At 26.5% G+C, this 21351-nt stretch overlaps 1 protein-coding gene across 3 annotated transcripts in view; it reads right to left on the bottom strand.

Annotated features, from left to right (window-relative positions):
- LOC142227931 (uncharacterized) overlaps positions 1–21351 on the bottom strand; it is a 101904-nt gene that overhangs the window by 22169 nt on the left and 58384 nt on the right. For all 3 annotated transcript variants that reach the window (XM_075298169.1, XM_075298170.1, XM_075298171.1), the window contains exons 3-7: positions 16175–16365; positions 16027–16110; positions 9477–9587; positions 3994–4231; positions 3732–3925 (exon numbers count right to left, since the gene is read on the bottom strand). In XM_075298169.1, coding sequence (XP_075154284.1) covers positions 3732–3925; positions 3994–4231; positions 9477–9587; positions 16027–16110; positions 16175–16365 — 818 coding nt within the window. The remainder of the gene's footprint in view (positions 1–3731; positions 3926–3993; positions 4232–9476; positions 9588–16026; positions 16111–16174; positions 16366–21351) is intronic.

Below are 21351 nucleotides of genomic sequence, written 5' to 3'. Positions count from 1 at the left end.
ATAAATTCTTTATAAAGGCATCGGCAGTTATAATTTAAAATAGTCTCCTAAAAAATTTAATAGAATGAAAAGATTTATATAATAGAACATTTGTTATTACAAAGTAGATTTTAAATCCTATTTTCCTTATGTTTCGTAAAGCCGGCAGAGAACTGAACTGGGTGACGACGACGCAAATTGTATGATATTTGAGAGAAGCGCCGACAAAAACTGCATGATATTAGAGAAATGTTCCTCATGACCAAAGATAATTGAGAAGAAGATGCAGTCTTGTCATAGCAAAACTGAAGCACCAGAGGACTCTGCCAACAAAATATCATAAAGTTTGCGTCGACGTTTCTCTCAAATGTACTGCCGTTTGCGTCGGAAAATATCATAACATTTGTATTTTCATAACTTTCTGAATAAAAACCCACAAAAGCAATACCAAAACGATTGTAGATAATTAAAATAAAACGTATGTGTATTTTAAAGCGAATATTCATTATGGTTTTTTGTGAATATTGCCGTTTAATTTTATTCCTGGGCAGAGCTGCTTTGGAAAAAATTGACAAATAAAACAATTTTTTTTCTCATAGCCCTCTACACCTTGACATTTGTTTTCTCTTTATAAGAGCACAATGCTTAATCTTGTTATACTCAATTATCTTTGTCATGACTGCCACCAGAGTTGCCAGTATTGGGGATTTTCCCCCAAATTGGGGATATTTTTTCGTGAATGGGGACGAAATTTCTGAGTTGGGGACTTGGGGATTTGTTGGGGAATTTCCATAAATTTGGGGATTTTTGTGGGGATTTTTCGAGAAATCGATTTAATCTTTTTTAACAAAATTTTATTTCTATAGAAAATTTTGTCAAAAATTTATTCCTATCTAGAAAATTTTGTCAAAATTTTATTCCTTTTTTTTTGCCAAAAATTTCTTTTAATAGAAAATTTTGTCAAAATTTTATTTCTATTGAGCATTTTCTCAAAATTTTATTTCTATAGAAAAATTTCTCAAAATTTTATTTCTATAGAAAATTTTGTCAAAATTTTATTTATATGGAAAATTTGGTCAAAATTTTATTTCAATGTAGAAAATTTTTTCAAAATTTTATTTCTATGTAGAAAATTTTGTCAAAATTTTATTTCTATGTAGAAAATTTTCTCAAAACTTTAATTCTGTGTAAAAAAAATTCTCAAAATTTTATTTCTATGTAGAAAAATTTCTCAAAATTTTATTTCTATATAGAAAATTTTGTCAGAAGTTTATTTCTATAGAAAATTTATGAAGTACCTCTTTGCAAAATCTACCAAAATACCAAACTATAAAAAATCTACCATTTCTGGTAGAATTCTACCAATTTTGGCAAAGTGATGCCATCCAATTTTACTACATGAATATTTAGAAGTTAATTTTCGTTCATAAATACAAGGTGAACGAATTCCCATTTTCATATCTCCAGCATTTTGGTGTTGTGGTTTCAAATCTTGATCATATTGCAGCTTGCTGGATTTGACATTTTTTTATTAGTGATTTTCTACAGCAAAGCCTTTTGCTTTGTTTGTTTAACAGAATGAGAGGACAACACCAGTGACATAGGTTTTAATTTTATTTATTTATTTTATTCCCGTTGATGATTTCCGAAGGAAATCGAAATATCGAATTATAAAAAAATAAACCAGAAAATAAAACTCTGACTTCGAGCTTGAATTTACAAAAAGAAAACAGAAGGTAAAAAAACTTGTCAAAAATATATTGGAGATGTTTGTGAGGAATTTAAGTTTATATTGGGGATTTTTGGGGACGAAAACATGACAATTTGGGCATAAGAGCCAGAAAAATACTGGCAACACTGACTGCCACCTACTGACGCAGTTTCGCTTCACAGCTTCGTTCTCTTGTCTTTTTATTCTCTCTGATTTACTGTTATCTAGAATGTTTTGTAAAATCTTTGGACAACTGCAAACTCATCTCTAACTTAACGAAATCATTAAATGTTCATTACTGATGGCTTTGATAAAGGATCGTTAGTTTCTGTAGAATTGCAGCCCGTTATTCTGGGCTCATTTAGACTATATTCAGTTCATGGGGATACCACAAGTGGTGAACTTCTCTCTTATCAACGAGTGCTACCGGATTCTATGTTTAAACCGAGTCCGGTGTTTCACATTGCTATGAAATCACTTTGATAAGCTTTGAAACTCTCAGAAATGTCATCAGCGTTACTGAGAGGTGAAAATCCACTGCTGAAAATTTTTTGGGTATTTGCGTGCAACTGGGATTGAAATTATTACTCTTTGCATGCAAGGTGCGTATGCTAACAATTGCACCAGGGATGGTTACCGATTGAGGGTTTTAAGAAATTTTACGTAAAACGACTGATGATAGGTAAATAAAAACTCCCATCAGATCATTAAGATGAAAATTCAAGTAATGATACGGTTGGTACCAAATTTGATCTAAAAAATACATATTTGCTCTCAAAATACGACTTGTACAACAAATGGTTTTCTAATGTAAATTAGATTAGAGTAAAAAAAAATATATAATGTAAAAAAACATAATGCTACACAAGATTAACCTTTATGTGATTTCATATCATATACATTTCTCCCCTTTATTTTTTGTGACACAATATAATCGGTAAAACTTTATGGCTAGTTTGCACAAAAATTATATACATGCATTTATTTGCATAATAAGCAAAACACGTGTTTTGTTTTACTGTTTATCAGTAGTTTCAAAAAAATATTACACAGCCACTTGTCAAGTATTAGTTTTTAAAACTAAAGCCCACTTGTATGGTTATTGAGCATTATCAGTCTTACGTTATTACATTAACAATGTAAAGCATAAAAATTTAAAGCATATATACAATATGTGTGTTTTTAAGGCAATTCCATAAGCCTTTCAGAGCCAAACATATAAACTTATTTACTGAGCAGTGTCTTCATGTCTAATGAGCCAAATGCCATAAAACAAAAATCAACGCAGTTTTAGCGAAAGAAAAACACACAAAACCTTATCGCTTGAAGCGGTATGAAAAACGAAATTAAGCTTTTTAAGTGTAAAAAAATATTGTGGTAATGTCTCTTTAGACTTTCGACTAAGAGTTAGGGTTTAGGAAAATTTTTTGTGCCAAAAAACGCAACTTTTGAGGTTAGATTCGACTAACAATTGACCAATTAAAAAAAAAAAAGTTAAAATATGAAATTAAAATTTAAAACTCTTATTTAATGCGTTTTTCCTTTTGGTGCGTATTCCTTCCATCACCCTGCGCATGTGGTAGTGGTGGTGGTAATAGTTTACAAGGTTCGAAATGCCGGGGTTTTGTTTATGGGTTCATGGTGTAAAGTGTATGGTCACTTGAAGTAGAAGAAGAAGCTTACTCTTAAACGTTGTTTCTGGTTTAGGGCATTTGGAAATTGGGTACGCTCAAGTAAAGACTGTAAATAGTGGATTGTTTTTCCAATTAGACAAGTTAAGACAAGAAATTAAAATTAAAAAATAAATAATTGTTAAAGGCATATATAGAATAGAAAAATATTGTTAATACAGAGGGGCAAATGAAAACAATATAGCCATGTTTTGTGTCTACCATAGTAAAATGCTTTATTAGGTCTACATTTTGTTTTTTTTCTTTTTGGAGAAATAAATATCACTTATGAAATTGAGCCAGGAATAGGTTAAAGGAGATGGCATAGAGGAATTGAATTGAATCGTCTACGATTATTTAGGTTTACTTACTTTCTGCCATGGATGACTCTTAATTTGTGGAAATTTGAATTCCGTATAGTTGGGATTCATTTCACGAATTTGTTCTCGTGTAGGTGTGCCCAAAACTTTGATCACTTCAACCAATTGATCGACACCGGAATCGCCGGGGAATATGGGTTGGCCCAAAAGTAATTCTGCTAATACACAACCGGCACTCCATACATCTAAATAAATTAAATAAATATATCCATAAATTATTGTATTATATTTTTTGGTATAAGAAATAACTTACCAATTTTTGTGGTATAATTTATAGCGCCAAATATCAATTCGGGGGCACGATAGTATCGTGAACAGATATATGAGACATTTGGTTCGCCATGCAACAATTGTTTAGCACTGCCAAAATCGCATAATTTTAATACAGCGGTCTCTGGATCCAATAGTAAATTTTGTGGTTTAATATCACGATGACATATACCCAATGAATGTATGTAAGCCAAACTTCTGAACAATTGATACATGTAAAGCTAAAACAAAACAAATTTGAAAATTTAATAATAATCCAAACAATTGAGGTATGAAAATTAAACACCCAGAAAAAAAAAATAATCCTGTGGTTTAATTAATGAGACAATTTGAGACAAAAGATTTTGAATTGTAAAAAAGTTACATGTAATTTTACGATACATCTATTATAGCACTTAATAGGCTTCCTATGTATTGTATTGATATGTACATATATGTATTGATGTTTGAAAATAAAATTATATTAAATAAAATGTACCCTACTACAATTTCTATATAAGATTTGGTAATAATCCGAATAAAAATAAAAATAATAAAGAAATATTGTTTTAATTTTTGGTGATTTTTTTCAGACGGTCTATTTATGGATTCTTTTGTTATTTCTTTTTAATTTTTTGAGAATGTAGACTTTTTCTACCATTCTACTTTTTAACATTATTTTCCTAAAAGTAGGCAATGATATTATCACATAAATATACTCAATATGGTAACCAACACGGTTGCCACTCGTGTCAAAAATAATCTACTCGTGTCAAAAATAATCTACCAATTTTACCACAAATCTACGCAATTAAAAAATATATATTTTGAAGTCTTTGATCAAATTTATGTGGTTTGTATGAAAAAAAATATTTTTTCTTCAATTGAATGAATGACCCGGAGGTCCCTGCGACAATTTTTTGGGTATGCAAATTAAAATTTTTAGAGATATTGATTTTATAGAAAATTTTGTTAAAATTTTATTTCTATAGAAAATTTTTTCAAAATTTTATTTCTATAGAAAATTTGGTCAATATTTTATTAAAAAAACAAAGCAAACAATAATAAATATTACTACTTAAATATATTCAATATGGACGAACACGGTTGCCACTCGTGTCAAAAATAATCTACCAAAATTTTGAAGAAAAATTTACCACAAATCTACCCAATTAAAAAAATATATATTTTGAAGTCTTTGATCAAATTTATGTGGTTTGTATTAAAAAAAAATTTTTTCTTCAACTGAATGAATGACCCTGGGGACCCTGTGACAATTTTTGGGTATGAAAATTAAAATTTTTTAAAGATATTGAATTTATAGAAAATTTTGTTAAAATTTTATTTCTATAGAGATTTTTATCAACATTTTATTTATATAGAAAAATTTCTCAAAATTTTATTTCTGTAGAAAATTTTCTCAAAATTTTATTTCTATAGAAATTTTTCTCAAAATTATTTCTATAAAAAAATCTAAAAAGTTTATCTCTATAAAAAAAATTCTCAAAAATTTATTTCTATATTTCGGTTGACTTCGTCAAAACCGTTTTCAAGGCTGAAGTGAAACAAAAAACAGAATTTTTTTTATTAAATTTCATTACAAAAATCACTAACAAACAAAACCAAACAATAAATTATTAAACTATTATAATTTACATTTGTTCTGGTGTACACAGCTTCACACTCTGTTTTACAAAAAAAAAAATTATTTCTATATAAAATTTTCTCAAAATTTTATTTCTATAGAAAATTTTGTCAAAATTTTATTTCTATATAAAATTTTCTCAAAATTTTATTTCTATAGAAGTTTTTCTCAAAATTTTATTTCTATATAAAATTTTCCCAAAATTTTATTTCTATATAAAATTTTCTCAAAATTTTATTTCTATTGAAAATTTTGTCAAAATTTTATTTCTACAGAAAATTTTCTGAAAATTTTATTTCTATAGAAGATTTTCTCAAAATTTTATTTCTATAGAAAATTTTCTCAAAATTATTTCTATAAAACAATCTACATTTTATTTCAATAGAAAATTTTGTCAACATTTTATTTCTATAGAAAATTTTCTCAAAATTTTATTTCTATAAAAAAATCTATATTTTATTTCTATAGAAAATTTTCTCAAAATTTTATTTCTATAGAAAATTTTGTCAACATTTTATTTCTATAGAAAATTTTCTCAAAATTTTATTTCTATAGAAGTTTTTCTCAAAATTTTATTTCTATATAAAATTTTATTTATATAAAAAAACTGAAAATTTTATTTCCATAGAAAATTTTGTCAACATTTTATTTCTATAGAAAATTTTGTCAAAATTTTATTTCTATAGAAAATTTTGTCAACATTTTATTTATATAGAAAATTTTCTCAAAATTATTTCTATAAAAAAATCTAAAAAGTTTATCTCTATAAAAAAATTCTCAAAAGTTTGTTTCTATAGAAAATTTTCTCAAAATTTTATTTCTATATAAAATTTTCTCAAAATTTTATTTCTATAGAAAATTTTCTCAAAATTTTATTTCTATAGAAAATTTTCTCAAAATTTTATTTCTATATAAAATTTTCTCAAAATTTTCTTTCTATAGAAGTTTTTCTCAAAATTTTATTTCTATATAAAATTTTCCCAAAATTTTATTTCTATATAAAATTTTATTTCTATTGAAAATTTTGTCAAAATTTTATTTCTACAGTAAATTTTCTGAAAATTTTATTTCTATAGAAGATTTTCTCAAAATTTTATTTCTATAGAAAATTTTCTCAAAATTATTTCTATAAAAAAATCTACATTTTATTTCTATAGAAAATTTTGTCAACATTTTATTTCTATAGAAAATTTTCTCAAAATTTTATTTCTATAGAAGTTTTTCTCAAAATTTTATTTCTATAGAAAATTTTCTCAAAATTATTTCTATAAAAAAATCTAAAAAGTTTATCTCTATAAAAAAAATTCTCAAAAGTTTGTTTCTATAGAAAATTTTCTCAAAATTTTATTTCTATATAAAATTTTCTCAAAATTTTATTTCTATAGAAAATTTTCTCAAAATTTTATTTCTATAGAAAATTTTCTCAAAATTTTATTTCTATATAAAATTTTCTCAAAATTTTATTTCTATAGAAGTTTTTCTCAAAATTTTATTTCTATATAAAATTTTCCCAAAATTTTATTTCTATATAAAATTTTATTTCTATTGAAAATTTTGTCAAAATTTTATTTCTACAGTAAATTTTCTGAAAATTTTCTCAAAATTATTTCTATAAAAAAATCTACATTTTATTTCTATAGAAAATTTTGTCAACATTTTATTTCTATAGAAAATTTTCTCAAAATTTTATTTCTATAGAAGTTTTTTTCAAAATTTTATTTCTATAGAAAATTTTCTCAAAATTTTATTTATATAAAAAAAATTCTGAAAATGTTATTTCTATAGAAAATTTTGTCAAAATTTTATTTGTATAGAAAATTTTGTCAAAATTTTATTTCTATAGAAGTTTTTCTCAAAATGTTATTTCTATATAAAATTTTATTTTTATAGAAAATTTTCTCAAAATTTTATTTATATAAAAAAAATTCTGAAAATTTTATTTCTATGGGAAATTTTGTCAAAATTTTATTTCTATAGAAAATTTTCTCAAAATTTTATTTCTATAGAAAATTTTGTCAAAATTTTATTTCTATATAAAATTTTCTCAAAATTTTATTTCTATAGAAAATTTTGTCAAAATTATTTCTATAAAAAAAATTGTATTTTATTTCTATAGAAAATTTTGTCAAAATTTTATTTCTATAGAAAATTTTTTCAAAATTTTATTTATATAAAAAAAATTCTGAAAATTTTATTTCTATAGAAAATTTTGTCAAAATTTTATTTCTATAGAAAATTTTGTCAACATTTTATTTCTATAGAAAATTTTCTCAAAATTTTATTTCTATAGAAAATTTTGTCAAAATTTTATTTCTATAGAAAATTTTGTCAACATTTTATTTCTATAGAAAATTTTTTCAACATTTTATTTCTATAGAAAATTTTGTCAAAATTTTATTTCTATAGAAAATTTTCTCCAAATTTTATTTCTATAGAAGTTTTTCTCAAAATTTTATTTCCATTGAAAATTTTCTCAAAATTTTATTTCTATAGAAAATTTTCTCAAAATTTTATTTCTATAAAAAATTTGGTCAAAGTTTTATTTAAAAAAAAAAGCAAACAAAATAAAAAAATTCTCAAAATTTTATTTATATACAAAATTTCTGTAGAAAATATTTTCAAAAATTTATTTGTTTATAAAATTTGATCGAATTTGTTTTGTAGAAAATTTATTCAAAATAATATCTATATAATTCTAACAACAGTAAAAAATCTACCACTTTTTATAGATTTCTACCAACCGTGATAGCGTCACGAAAGGTGTATATGGAAAACAAATTTTTATATACTCTATTTGGATGGTTAACTCACAGATACATAGCCCTTTGAATTATTTTAATATGATCTGCGACCTGACACATACACCCTCAAAAAAAAATCGCTTCTACAACATATACCCCAAACACATTTTGCTTCAAGTATATATATTTTCAGGATTGGTGCAAACAACATATTGTTTGTATTGTTCAAACATGTTATGCTTCACCTTAGGGCATACACTGGTATAACAAATTTTTAATGAAATTTTCTTTTCATACTCTCTAGGCCTCTCTTTCTAAACACATATATGTTTATAGGCTTTTATAGGCTAAATTAATATATGTTTGCATCTAAGCATATTATATTTACAAACAGTTTATGTCCCAAACATAATATGTTCTAACATATTAAAATATATGTCTCAAACATGTTATGCTAGTTTATGAACATTATATGCTTCCACTTAAAAATATTGTGTTAAAAAATTTGAGTTCCAAACATATGAAAAACTCTCTTTTTCGTCCGTGTATATAAATTAATAACATCCTTATTGGTTTTAGTTTTCCATTACGGCAATAACCTCTTCATTCGAGGAACATGATTTTCCCCATTGGACCTCGCGCATGTCGATATAGATACCGAAGTCCAATTTTTATATTTTTGCACCCGTTTAATTGTGTTAAAAAATTTGAGTTCCAAATATATAATTTTTTACACCCAAACATATGAAAAACTGTCTTTTTCGTCCGTGTATATAAATTAATAACATCCTTATTTGTTTTAGTTTTCTATTACGGCAATAACCTCTTCATTCGATGAAAATGTTTTCCCCATTGGACCTCGCGCATGTCGATATCGATACCCAAGTCCAATTTTTAGATTTTTGCCCCCGTTTAAACTGACTTATGCCATGCTTAATTTTCCCCATGCTGTGTCCGGAAATATGTTATCAAACTACTAGTTTTCCTTCTTAAATTTGGGGCCAAATAAAAATTTAGATTTAGCTCATATAGCGCTATCTATGTTGAATGACCTATTAATAATACTTATATTAAAGTCTTTTATTTTTAATTGATACTTACCCTTATAAAGTTAATGGGTATTGTTTGCTTAGTTTTAGCATATTGACGCGCCACTTTATATACGGTTTCTGGTATATATTCGAGTACTAAATTCAAAAACACTTCATCTCTCTAAAATAGATAAAAGAGAAAAAAATTTAAAATACAAATTAATTAAATTTATTATATAGAAATGGGAGTAAATGAAATAATGGAAATGACAAAAAATTGGAAACGAAATTATCAGCAAAAATATCATAGTAAACTATTAGACATTACACAGTACACAAAATTAGTGCAAATAGGTAAATTAGAGAATTTATAAAGGATTTTTCATTTGATTATTAAGGATTTGTGTATAAACTATAATAATAAGGATATTCTTCCGTACTATTGTAACTTTACATAAAATAGAACAGTAAATATGGGGGTAAAGCTAGAAATGAATTTGAAGTGTATGAAAAAGTATGTAATATTAATGGGGAAGATGATTGTAATGGGTCGATGCTTTTTTTTTAATATTCATTAGTTTTATATTTTCTATAGACTAATCGGAAGTTCGTATAACTTATAAAAACAACATTTTGAAATGTTCAGAATAGAATCGACTATTTGGGGGTATTAACCCCCAAAATTCTTTGAGAAAAACTATAAATACTCTAAATAAAAATTGTGTTTATTCTACATATTGTTACAATTTATATAAGCTTATCGGACAAGAAGAAATTATTTAGAATTATTAAATTATTGGAAATAAAATGCCAGATAGGAATCAACAGTTGTACATGTTCCATTGTCGGTTATAGCGAATTTCTATAGCCTTCAGAATGAATATGGCCGGGGGAGATGACACATTTTTTGGTCTTATACACAGAAAAAAAAATCCGTAGTTAAACTAACGCTAAATTTAACTTATTTTTATTGGAAAAAAATTATTTGCTTGTAGTTAAATTTTTTTATTTTGTTCGAAATTATCTTATACACAGAAAAAAAAAATTCCGTAGTTAAACTAACACTAAATTTAACTTATTTTTATTGGAAAAAAATTATTTGCTTGTAGTTAAATTTTTTTATTTTTATCGAAATTTTCGACAAATCTTACTTTTTTTAAGTATGTATCAAAAATTTTATGAACTAAACATGAGTATAAAGTTCAATGACCGTACACATAAATTCAATATGAACTAAAACAAATGAAAATTTTAGTACACAGAAAAAAATTCACGAAAATTTTTCCAATTAAAATCTTAATTGAGTTTAAAAAAAATATTCAATTAAAAATTTAATTAATTTAATTTTATGAACTAAACATGAGTATAAAGTTCAATGACCGTACACATAAATTCAATATGAACTAAAACAAATGAAAATTTTAGTACACAGAAAAAAATTCACGAAAATTTTTCCAATTAAAATCTTAATTGAGTTTAAAAAAAATATTCAATTAAAAATTAATTTAATACAAAAATTTTTTTAATTGAAAGAAAAATCAATCACACAAATTAATAGTATCAATTAATTTTTTAATTGGATTAATTAATTTTTTAATTGATTGTCAATTAATTTTTTATTTTGATACTATCATTTCTGTGATTGAAGACATTCCAATTAAAAAATTAATTGGATCAATTAATTTCGTGATTGAATCAGAAAAAAAAATTTGTGTGTACGATTCCCAAAAATAGTAAGAATGAAGTACTGTATGGTTAAAATGGTCATGATTTGGCGCCAATGATTTTCTTCTTTACTTTTAATTAATTTTTTCTTCTATGAGATGATGTAATTTTCGTTTTGTGCAAATCTCAAAATGTGGAGTAAAATTTAGTTCAATTTTCGTGCGTGGTAGTTCATTCTATAAAACAATTCACTTTTTTCGGTGTATGCTAATTTATATTAGTTATGATATAGTTATGATACCAATTCCTATGACTTCTTGTCTATAAAGCTCGTATAAAATTGTAATAATAAGTAAAAGTGTTTTTTTACACAAAAAACTGTGTATGTTTTTGGTAAAAGGGTTTATTTTCCAATTTTAACCAATATTATTGTTAGGAATAATTTTTTTTGGTAAACTTTCTAGGTTTTCATACAAATCACAAAAAGAAATAAAAGGTCATACACCCAAAACAAGTGAACCCACCGTGGAAGAAAATGTAGGTTTATTTTAGAAAATTTTAACAAAAAAAGTTTTCTAATTAAGTTAATACTTTTTGTCAAATTGAAGAAAATTTATTAAAAATAATTATTATTTTTTTTTGATTTAAAAATTGTTAAAATGTCTTTAGCGCTATACGAAGTTCATGACAGGTACAATTTTAGTAAAATTTACTCATTTGAGAGACTTATGAACTCAATTTAAGCAAACTTCTGCCATTTTAGGAAAATATGAACTATTTTATTTTTTAGTAAAATTGTGCACTATATTTGTATAGAACTTTTTTTCTTATTTTTAGTTCACGTCATTAAAGTTAGTAAAAAATTATTCAAATAAGGAATATTTACTCATATTGAGCAAAATTTAACTAAAATCAACTAATCTTCATGAAGTAAAATAAAGTTCAGTTGGCATTAGACCCCTTTTTTCTGGGTGTATGTAAACAAAAATGCAACATTTGTTTTTTCCATTTTTTTTCTCAAAAATTAAGAATTAAGAATAGTGGATATTTTCCAAAATTGTAATGTTAACATTTCCAAAGTTGGAAAATAGTTCAACTTTTGATTTTAATTACATTCCCCATATAAAAGAAAATGTCCCCCATTTTACGTTTGGAAAAATTCCCATTTTTTTGTAATTTATTGGCATATTTATTATGATAAAAATTACAATAATTAAAAATAGATTTAAGCACTAGCAACTAAAACTATCGACTTAACAAATGTTTTCTCAACTTTCACGTAAGTATTGTTAATGTTCACGGGGGGGAGAAAACGTAAATTTAGATGTTGCGTACTTGATTCTAGGTCACAAATCTTAATTTATTGGGGTTTCGATCTGTTTTTTTTTTCAACTTAAAATTCCTAATTCAAATTTTAAGTTCAAGTATAGAAAATGTCATTATTATTATAAAAAATTCGAATGCAATTTTTGGAATTTGGCAACATTGTTGACAGTATGGGGATTTTTTTCGTGGATGGGGACGAAAATTTTGAGTTGAGGATTTGGTGGAGAATTTCCAGATTTTTTGTGTTAAGGATGGAGAATTTCCAGATTTATGGATTGAAAATAACGTTTTGGATTTAAAATAACGTTTTGGATTTAAAATAACGCTTTGAAATACGTCTACTATTGAAAGTTTTGTGGTCAAGACACTAAAATTCAAGGAAGGCGATTTCATTAATTTTGAAGAATTTTTCATTACAGCCAAAATGGATTTAATATAAAATTGATTTAATATATCCATTTTAAAGTCGAATCATCTAACTAAAAGGATAAATCGACTTCAATGAAAAAGTGTGCCAAATTTGGTCAAGTAAAAAATCTTTATATCAGAGAAATTCAAATCAGAAAATCACATTCGTGCTTAAGGACATGAAATCTTTGTGCTTGCCATAAAATTTTTTCAGTGTTAACTTTCCATAATTTTAGAACTACTTGAGTCCATCTGAGAGTATACAAATGTGCATTTCAAATGCAATTTTTGGAATTTGGCAACATTGTTGACAGTATGGAGGATTTTGTATTTTCGTGGATGGGAACGAAATTTTTGTTTTTAGGATTTTGTGGAGAATTTCCAGATTTTTGTGTTAAGGATGGAGAATTTCCAGATTTTGATTTATGGATTTTCTATAGCGGAGCCTATTACTTTATTTTTTTTTATAAAAAAAAAAATTGTCAAAAATGTATTGGGTTTTTTTTTTTTGCGAGGAATTATAATTTAAAATGAGAATTTTTCGGATTCGCATCACACCTTAAGAAGTGATGCAAATTCAGTGCAACGGCTGTTGAAATGGTGGTCATCAGTCCTACACGGAAAAAAATTCACAAAAAATTTTCCAATTAAAATTTTAATTGAGCTTTAAAAAATATTCAATTAAAAATGTAATTGAATCAACAAATTTTTTTAATTGAAACAAAAATCAATCACAAAAGTTAATAGTATCAAGTATTCAGTGCAACGGCTGTTGAAATGGTGGTCATCAGTCCTACACAGAAAAAAATTTCACAAAAAATTTTCCAATTAAAATTTTAATTGAGCTTTAAAAAATATTCAATTAAAAATGTAATTGAATCAACAAATTTTTTAATTGAAACAAAAATCAATCACAAAAATTAATAGTATCAATTAATTTTTTAATTGGATCAATTAATTTTTTAATTGACCTTCAATTAATTTTTTAATTGATACTATCATTTCTGTGCACACAAAAAATTTTTTTTCTGATTCAATCACGAAATTAATTGATCCAAATTATTTTTAATTGAAATGTCTTCAATCACAGAAATGATAGTATCAATTAAAAAATTAATTGAGGGTCAATTAAAAAGTTAATTGATTCAATTAAAAAATTAATTGATACTATTAATTTTTGTGATTGATTTTTGTTTCAATTAAAAAAATTTTTGAATCAATTAAATTTTTAATTGAATATTTTTTAAAACTCAATTAAAATTTTAATTGGAAAAAATTTCGTGAAATTTTTTTGTGTGTGATTGAAAACATTTCAATTAAAAAATTAATTGGATTAATTAATTTCGTGATTGAATCAGAAAAAAAAATTTTTGTGTGTATGACAAACCCATGTTAAATTCATCGATTCTGCGTCAATTTTGCACCACTTCCGGATTCAAAAAGACCATTTTCACTACTTTTTTGGCGACGCTTTTTTTGCTGGGATATTTTCCAATGAAAATTTTAATTGAATTAAAAAACAATTCAATCAAAAATTTAATTGATTTAAGTATTTTTTTTAATTAAAATAAAAATCAATTGTAGAAATTAACTATATCAAATATTTTTAATCGATGTTAGTGAGTGCAAAATGATGATTGAACAAGAAAAAGTCCGTGTAGTACCCACCTTTACACTTTAAAGAGATTTTTATTATTATTATTTAATTTTAAATCTAAACATTTGGGAATACATGGTATAATTTCACCAATATATTTGAAGAATATTAATAAAGAAAACAAGAAGTGATTCATGCATAACTATTCATAACAAAATTATGTCTTGATGTTATGCAATTTAAAACAAACAAAACAACTATTAACTCTTTCAAAAAAGGACATTTCTGGATGAGGTGAATTTGGTATATATGTGGTGAAAATGATTTCTTGTGATAACTTTGGAAAAAAGCCATTTACAAAAATATAATGCATGATCTGAAATTCCTGTTCCGGGCGCTCTCTGGCATACACACACAACAATTGGTTTTCTTGATTAGAGCAATATATTATATGAGGAGGGCTTTTATTTTGAATGTGAAAATATAACATTTCGAGTTCTGAATACGACTCTTGCTGAAAATTATGAGTTTATCGATTTTTTTTTTGGTTGATTTGTTGTGTTTCATACTTAAAAGTAAATGATGGTTTAATAGGTACCTGAGGTTTTAGAACCGAAGCTAATATGCCCACATCAATGGGAAATTCTGCTAACTTTTTTTTGTGATTGGTTTTATTCGGAAAATTTTACAATTTCATTTGTCAACATACATTAAAGTGTTGTAGAAATGTTCATTTTCATTGTTGAAATAACAAAGAAATATGTTAATTATTTTTTTTTTTTATAAATAAATAAAAACATACGACAATGTCACCACAATCAAGAAGTTAGTTTGTAGGTTTAAACGATTATTGTTATTTTTGGATATTTCAATTTTGATGATTTGTTTTTGTTGGAGGTAGTGGTATTGGGTATATATTAGTTGAGTCGTTTTAGATGGGGGTTTGGTGGTGGTGGTCAAGATGTTGGTTGATTTTCCCCACACACACACACACACCCAGAAGTACCCAGACACACGCACATAGTAATTGAAATTTGTTGTTTTGTTTATATAAATTGGTAAATTAGAAAAAAAAATAATATTAACAGAAAAATTTACAAAACAAAATAGAGAATGAAAAACGACAATAAGGGTAGGGTAATAGATGAAAAAAAAAAAATAAGAAAAATACAACAAAATATATTGTTTATAAAAAAAATATAAACCTGCTTTTTCTTTTGAAAAAACGACAATAAGGGTAGTAGATGAAAAAATAAGAATACAACTAAATAAATATATATTTTATAAAAAGAAATATCCCTGATATTTCTTCTGAGCTTTTACAAAAGATTAAATGGTTAGAAAAGGATATTTTATATGTAGAGAAAAATTATGGTTACAACAAATCTTACGCTTTAAACATGCTATGATTTATTGTTAAATTTATTTTAATGTATATTTTTCATATATAATATCAGACGAAACAACGGACAATCACTAATCAGGGACTCTGCCTCAGAGAGAGACAGACAGAGAGGGAGAGTAATATGTGATATCTTCCTATGATATATGGGTAGGTTATGTCCATTATAGCTCTTTACAGTATAGTGTTGTAAGGATTTAAAGCAGGAATTATGAAACTTACCTTTTCACCACTCGAATAGAAGAAATACAAGAGCTTAACAATATTACAATGCTCCAATTTACGCATAATTTGCAATTCACGATTCTAGAGGGGAAAATATATAAAATGTTTATTTTTTTTTTTTGCTTTATGATCTCGATATACGAACCTTAAATCGTCTGTCTTGTAAAACTTTTTTAATGGCTACCAGTTCCCCGGTATCGCAAAGTTTTGCCTGAAAAACAACGCCAAAACTGCCATTGCCAATCACCTTTGTATCTGTATAGGAAACTTCTTGTACACGATCGGTACCTTGGCCGGGAGTGGCAACAACTGTGGTAATTTTTGAACCATCTCTGCCTGTTAATTGGTGGAAAGAAAAAAAATAAGTTAGTTTTTGTGTGAAAAAATAATGATTTTGAGATAAAAAAAATTTAATAAAGAACTTTTTCTGTTTTAAAACTTTGCTAAATAAAAGAAAAATTACATTAAAATTGATTTAAAAGATTTCTTTTTGAAAAGACAATGATTTTGAGATTAAAAAAAATTTAATAAAGAAGTTTTTCTGTTTTAAAACTTTGCTAAATAAAAGAAAAATTATATTCAAATTTATTTGGTAAATTAATATGATTTCAAAGATTTCTTTTTGTTTGAAAATAATCGAATTTTGAAAAGAGGGTTAATTTTTTTTTATTAATTTATCAAAACGTTTATAATATTTCATTATCTAAGAAAATTGACCTCAGCGCCATATGGCATTTTAGTGGCTCGTTGGACACACATCCAAAGATCCTGTAAGTGAAAATTTTTGCTTCGCTTTTGATATTTCCATACTAATAACATGAATTAGACCAGAGAATGAAGCCGACCCATTTTTGTCGGCGGCGGCTGACATTAAATTTTTGCATCCGGCGGCGGCAGCTAAGCCGACTTAAATAAGTCTCTTCGGCGGCGGACAATTATCCATTATACAATCAATTTGAAGTTATTCGAATGGTAATGAGATTAATTGTACAACCAAACTTACAATCAAATTTACATTTCATTCAAATTTTCTGAGGTAAATTTTTGCAAAATTATTATAACACTTTGAAATAGATTGATTGGGGGTGAAAGGGTCAACATTTTTACTAAAATTACTACAATTATTAATAAAGTTTTTTATTTAAACTAATATTTTTGATTAATTGGCGGCTAAAATTGAGTCGAGATGAGCCGACATATTCGGTGGCGGCGTCGACTGGCAAAAAATGGCCGGCGGCGACTGAAATCGGCGGCGCGACTCGGCGGCTTCATTCTCTGAATTAGACTATATGAATGATTGTACAACTAATCGTTCGATGGAAATTTTAATTGAATCTGGAATTAGGACCCTAGCCGGCCGATACAAACATATGAGAGTGGACTGCTAAATCATATAGACGGGGCAGAAAACAAAATGGAGCCGTTTCAATCTTTCGTCCTAGACCCCAATTAATAATTACGTTTATGTGGCACCAGTTGCCCGTCCGCTTGAAATATACACCCGAAGAAGGAATATGATCATCCCAAACATGTTTCCAAAGCAACGGTGAACATTGGATATGATTGTCGCAACCATGTTATTTTTGGGAAAATTATGTAGCTGATTTCGGCAACCATGTATATGTTTACCGAGAAAACAATATTTTCGCGACAAAAATGTTCCGTATTCACCATTCCAAAATAACATTTTGCTCTTGAAACATATTTGGGGTGATCATATTCCTTCTCTGCGTGTATTTAATGTTCACAAGATACTCTTAAAGAAGTATATATGGCCGTAAGTTCGGCCAGGCCGAATCTTATGTACCCTCCACCATGGATAACGTATTAGCTTCTACGAAAGACTGTCATCCACAATCGAATTACTTGGGTTGTGGTATCTTAAATCGTTTTCTAAATTGTGAGTTAGTCCATACGTGGTATATATTAGGTGTAAGTAAGTTTACCAATAATTACGAATCGATATGGACTTTTGCACGGTACGTAGGGAGCCAGAATTGAAATATGGGGGTCGCTTATATGGGGGCAATATACACTTATGAACTTGATATTGACCAATTTTTGTGCGATTGGGGATCGATTTATCTGAGGGCTATATATAACTATAGACCGATATGGACCTAATTAGGCATGGTTTTAACGGCCATATACTAGCACAATGTACCAAGGGGCTCCAAAACCAAATCTCGGGATCGGTTTATATGGGGGCTATATATGATTATGGACTGATATGGACCACTTCTGATATGGACCACTTCTCCAAAAGGCACCGGAGGTCAAATCTGGGGATCGTTTTATATGGGGGCTATATATAATTTCTACCAATTTTTGCATGGGTGTTTGAAGCCATATATTAACACCACGTACCAAATATCAACTGAATCAGATGAATTTTGGTCTTCCAAGAGGCTCCGGAGATCAAATCTGGTGATCGGTTTATATGGTGGCTATATATAATTATGGACCAATGTGGACCAATTTTTGCATGGTTATTAGAGACCATATACTAACACCATGTACCAAATTTCAGCCGGATCGGATGAAATTTGCTTCTCTTACAGGCTCCGCAAGCCAAATCAGGGATTCGATTTATATGGGGACTATATATAATTATCGACCGATGTGGACCAATTTTTGCATGGTTGTTAGAGACCATATACTAACACCATGTACCAAATTTCAGCCGGATCGGATGAAATTTGCTTCTCTTACAGGCTCCGCAAGCCAAATCGGGGATTCGATTTATATGGGGACTATATATAATTATCGACCGATGTGGACCCATTTTTGCATTGTTGTTAGAGACCATATACTAACACCATGTACCAAATTTCAGCCGGATCGGATGAAATTTGCTTCTCTTAGAGGCTTCCGAAAGCCAAATCGGGGGATCAGTTTATATGAGGGTTATATATAATTATGGACCGATGTGGACCAATTTTTGCATGGTTATTAGAGACCATATACTAACACTATGTACCAAATTTCAGCTGGATCGGATGAAATTTGCTTCTCTTAGAGAGTCTGCAAGCCAAATTTGGGGGTCCGTTTATATGAGGGCTAGACGTAAAAGTGGACTGATATAGCCCATTTGCAATACCATCCGACCTACATCAATAACAACTACTTGTGCCAAGTTTCAAGTCGATAGCTTGTTTCGTTCGGAAGTTAGCGTGGTTTCAACAGATGGACGGACGGACATGCTCAGATCGACTCAGAATTTCACCACGACCCAGAATATATATACTTTATGGGGTCTTAGGGCATTATTTCGATGTGTTACAAACGGAATGACAAAGTTAATATACCCCCATCCTATGGTGGAGGGTATAAAAACTGTAAAATACAGCAAACACTAGTACGTTGGTACGATACTTAATCCTACTTTTCTCACTAAATTTCTGGTTGTCCATCCGTTTTTTTTCCAACCTATTTGATCCTTACAATTTACAATTACAAAATTATTAATTTTCCCAAATTGTAAGACTCCAGTATCGTACTTTATCCTCACACAAAAAAAAATTTCTGAATCAATCACGAAATTAATTGATCCAATTAATTTTTTAATTGAAATGTCTTCAATCACAGAAATGATAGTATCAATTAAAAACTTAATTGACGGTCAATTAAAAATTAATTGATCCAATTAAAAAATTAATTGATACTATTAATTTGTGTGATTGATTTTTATTTCAATTAAAAAAATCGTTGATTCAATTAAATATTTAATTGAATATTTTTTAAAACTCAATTAAGATTTTAATTGGAAAAATTTTCGTGAAATTTTTTTTTGTGCTGTTTTAGAATTTATCACTTTTATTTTTTTAACTATTTGGTGGTGGCTAGTTTATACCTTTTCACCATGTACATTTTTTTTTTAATTTTTTTGGTTTATTTCATTACCTTCCACTTCTTCGACACCTTGAATTTTCTCCTTCGTCTTGTCAATTTCCTTTGGAATGGAAAGGGCCACACTATGTTCGGGCCATAGGTCATTCAATTTACCAATTAACTGTTTCATGCCTAAGATAAATTCCAGTATTAAATTCATTTCCCAACTCATATTATATAGTACACTAGGGGTTATTAGTTCAACGTCAAAGGAACTGAAGTGGCCGTTATAAGGAGGGCGGTATAATTAATATTTTCTTCTTAAACTGAGACTAAAGGAAACCTTAAATCGTATGAAATAGAATTTTTGGTATTTGCTTTGTTTTTTTTTTTTTCATTTTATAGAGCTTTGTTAGCCACAAAGAAAATATATACCATTGAGAGGGTCAACACTTGCAGATAAAAATTATTTTATTTTGTTTGTTGTTTTTTAAATTTGACTTTTAAAAAGATAAGGGAGGAAGCAAATGTGCAATAGAAGTAAATAAAAAGCTTATCTCTTATTTTAGATTGTCAAAAAAAAGCACCCAACGTCAAAATTGTGAAATGAGAATGAAAATTATAACAAATATTAGGATTATCTTAGAAAAAAATCGGAACTTTTAATTAAAAACACTATTATCACAATTTCATTTAAGGATAATTGTGTTTTGAATAAATAAATAATAGTTACATTAGGCTAATTTTATGAACAAAAAATCATATAAAAACTTATGTTATTTTCAATTTTTTTTTTATAAAAATTTGTTTATGTATTTAAGTTAATAGATAAAAGAAACTATTGAAATTATTCCATAAAATAATTTATTTTTGTTTTATATATTTTAGCAAACAATATATCAAACGCCAAATTTGGGAAATAAGAAAAAGTATTTTTTTTATGAAATTTATAATTAAAATTTTGATTTTCCTAAGAAAATTATTAAATTTTTAATTGAAAATGCTAAACTCAGAATTTCTTTTAAGGATAATGGTTGTTTCAAATTGTATGCTAATTTTTAAATTATACAATATACTATTTATGTATATAAATTAAAAGATAAAAGAAACTATGAAATTACCTAATAAATAATTTTAATTTTATTGATATAAATTAATATAATTTTAATTTAGTTCAATTTAAATCATAATTTGAGTATTGAAAATTAAAAAAAAGCAATTGAGTTAAAATACTTCATAAGTTTTGCTTCATTTATAATTTTGTTAAGGTTTTTTTTTAATTTAATTAAAATATATTATTTTGCCATATTTAAGTTACATGGAATTGATTTATTTAATAAAAATTTTTAATTGTTTTATTTAATTTTAAATAACTATAATTTTATTTATATAAATTAAATTAATTCAAATTTAGTATTGTTATTTATTTAATTTGAGTATTGCTAGTTAATTTCGAATTGATTTAAATTAGTATAATTTAATAAATAAAAA

The sequence above is a fragment of the Haematobia irritans genome, chromosome 3 (assembly GCF_050003625.1).
Source record: "Haematobia irritans isolate KBUSLIRL chromosome 3, ASM5000362v1, whole genome shotgun sequence".
Classification (NCBI taxonomy): Eukaryota; Metazoa; Arthropoda; class Insecta; order Diptera; family Muscidae; genus Haematobia; species Haematobia irritans.
This window is presented reverse-complemented; position numbering and strand designations above follow the sequence as displayed.